General features: G+C 41.0%; 1 protein-coding gene across 1 annotated transcript; it reads right to left on the bottom strand.

Annotated features, from left to right (window-relative positions):
- Positions 1-361: 361 nt before the first annotated feature.
- Positions 362-1779, bottom strand: LOC112101091 (nuclear transcription factor Y subunit B-3-like). The gene has a single exon (XM_024191161.1). It carries the CDS (start codon positions 1538-1540, stop codon positions 887-889), a length of 654 nt encoding a protein of 217 aa, XP_024046929.1. The 5' UTR covers positions 1541-1779; the 3' UTR covers positions 362-886.
- Between the last annotated feature and the right edge of the window lie 667 nt (positions 1780-2446).

Raw genomic sequence — 2446 nt, 5'->3', positions numbered from 1 at the left:
AAAAATACTATTAACAGACAAAAAAAAAAAAAAAACCGCTAATGCATTAAAATTTGTACTTTTTTATGAGGATGTCCTCAGAGAATAGAATGCCATGATGTGTTGATACCATTTATGATCGTGAAATATTGTTGACTACTTTTAAATAAATACAGAGAGCGATCAAGTGCACGACGTTGTGCGCCACATGGTAACTTTTCATTGGTCAAGGATCTACAACTTATCCAATAAAAAGCTGCCACGTAGCTTGTCGGTAACCTGATCCGACCCTCTAAATATTGTTACGGTGCTCGAAGGAAAGCAAAAACATGAGCTCAAAAATGACATCATGAAACAAAGTACACAAAGCTGCAGCAGCAAATCTACAATGGAAAGCTGAAAGTTAATATTACGCTTTCAGTGTCCTTCTCCATTTGGTAAAAAGAACAACTAAACATTGAGAATGAGCTTTGGACAAATGGCGGAACTAGAGGAGTCCTTTCCTAAAAAAAAAATTAAACATGTCCTCGACCTAAGTCAGTGCCTTTCTTAGACATTTGTCACTTGTCAGACCTCTCTCAAAGCAAAGCTATCATCAGCTCATCTATCTTTCCACAAAATTTACAACTTCCATGCACATAGCTAAAAACCCCTTTCATATATCATACAACAACAATTACATCAAGAGGCTATGAATGGAACATAGAATCTCACTCCCCTCAATTAGTACTTAACTATATATATATATATATATATATAATTCTTCACCCACAACTCACATAAATAAACATAGGAAAAAAAAGAATTACCTAATCATGTTCATATATAATTATAATATGATGTAACAATTTAAGGTCTATCTAAATTAAGCTATATAAGTCCCAGAACCTGATGCTCCAAAATAGACCTACCTTGACCTAATAGCTCCACTGCTGCCACCGCCGCCTCTGGCGGAGGCAGAAGCTGATGCAGCGGGGGACCCACTCTTTCCAGCACCCATCTGATGATGATGATGATGATGAAATCCACCAGAGCCATAAACGTGTCCTTGATGTCCCATCATCATCATCCCACCGTACATCCCTCCATTGTAACCCCCGCCAGCACCGCCGCCACCACTGGCCCCACCACCAGCCGCTGCTCCGCCACCGGCTGATCCAGCGCCGCCTCCGCTACCACCGCCGTCCTTCTCCCTCCCCATGGAAGTCTTCTCTCCCTCCATCTCCCTATACTTTTGCAAATAGACCTTCAAGGGTTCCACGTACTCTTCGAAGCCTAAAGTCGTCATGGCCCACAACAAATCATCACCGTTGATCGTCTTCCGCTTCTCGCGCTGACACTTGTCAGAAGCTTCGCCAGTTATGAAACTTATAAACTCCGACACACACTCTTGCACTGTCTCTTTAGCGTCCTTTGATATCTTCGCATTCGCTGGCAAAGCCTTCTTCATTATCCTGCTTACATTAGCTATCGGCAAGAACCTATCCTGTTCTCTCGCCGACAGCTCGCTGTTTGCGTTGCTGTTGTTTTGCCCCCCAGAATCGTTGTCCGAATCAGCCATCACAATATTTAAAAAGAAAAAATTCTCAAAATACCCAGATCGAAAGATCGAATTTTGATTTTGTCAGATAATAAAGACTGGATTTTTCAGGAGAGTGGGGAATTGAGAATTATGAGAAAACAAGAGGGGTAAAATGGGAAGTTGATGGTATGCTAGGCAGGATGAAGCCTGAAGGCTGAAGGTGGTGGCCTTTTTTTTTTTTTTTCCTCTTCTCCTTGCGGAAGGGAGGGAGAGGGAGGATGTTGGGTCCGTTGGATTAAGGGGGTAATAATGCATCGGACCCGACACGTGGATAATTTTAGGCCGTTTGTTTGTCGATAAGAGAGGAATACGTGGGAACCTTTGGATTGTTGGATTGGTAGTGGGGTCGGTGAATGGGCGGGTAAGATGCATACACGTGGTGGGAGAAGTTGGGTGAGTTTGTTGTTGTAGAATCTTATGGCGGCTCCTGCGGCTAGAAGCCAGTGGAGTCGAGCTGGCGCCGTTTAATCAGCTTTTCGTCATCCATATCTCATCTTTTTATACACGTGGCGTAGCGCGAGATATTTTATAATGGATATTAGCATGGCATCCAAAGCCATGTCGACACACACTTACACTCACCCGTAGAGCCTAAAGTATTTTAACTCTTATTTTTGTTTGACACATTTGTCCTTTGTAGATTTTTATTTTTATTTTCTTATTAATACTGACTACCAGATATTTATATTGTGTTTACTTTTTGAAGTAAGAGTGAGGAGTGTGAATTTTTCTCATTTCAATGTTTACTTCAATATTTTAAGGGAGAAATATGAATCTCACTCTATGAGCCCCACTGATTTTTAGAGTAGGGAGTGAAATTCACTCCCACCTCTTCATTTTCTATCCTCTTTTTATTAAATTTAATATCTAATAAATTAAATAATA

This window comes from Citrus clementina, unplaced genomic scaffold, assembly GCF_000493195.1.
Source record: "Citrus clementina cultivar Clemenules unplaced genomic scaffold, Citrus_clementina_v1.0 scaffold_2, whole genome shotgun sequence".
NCBI lineage: Eukaryota > Viridiplantae > Streptophyta > Magnoliopsida > Sapindales > Rutaceae > Citrus > Citrus x clementina.
Note: the sequence above shows the minus strand (reverse complement) of the source record. Positions and strands in the feature narration are given on the sequence as shown.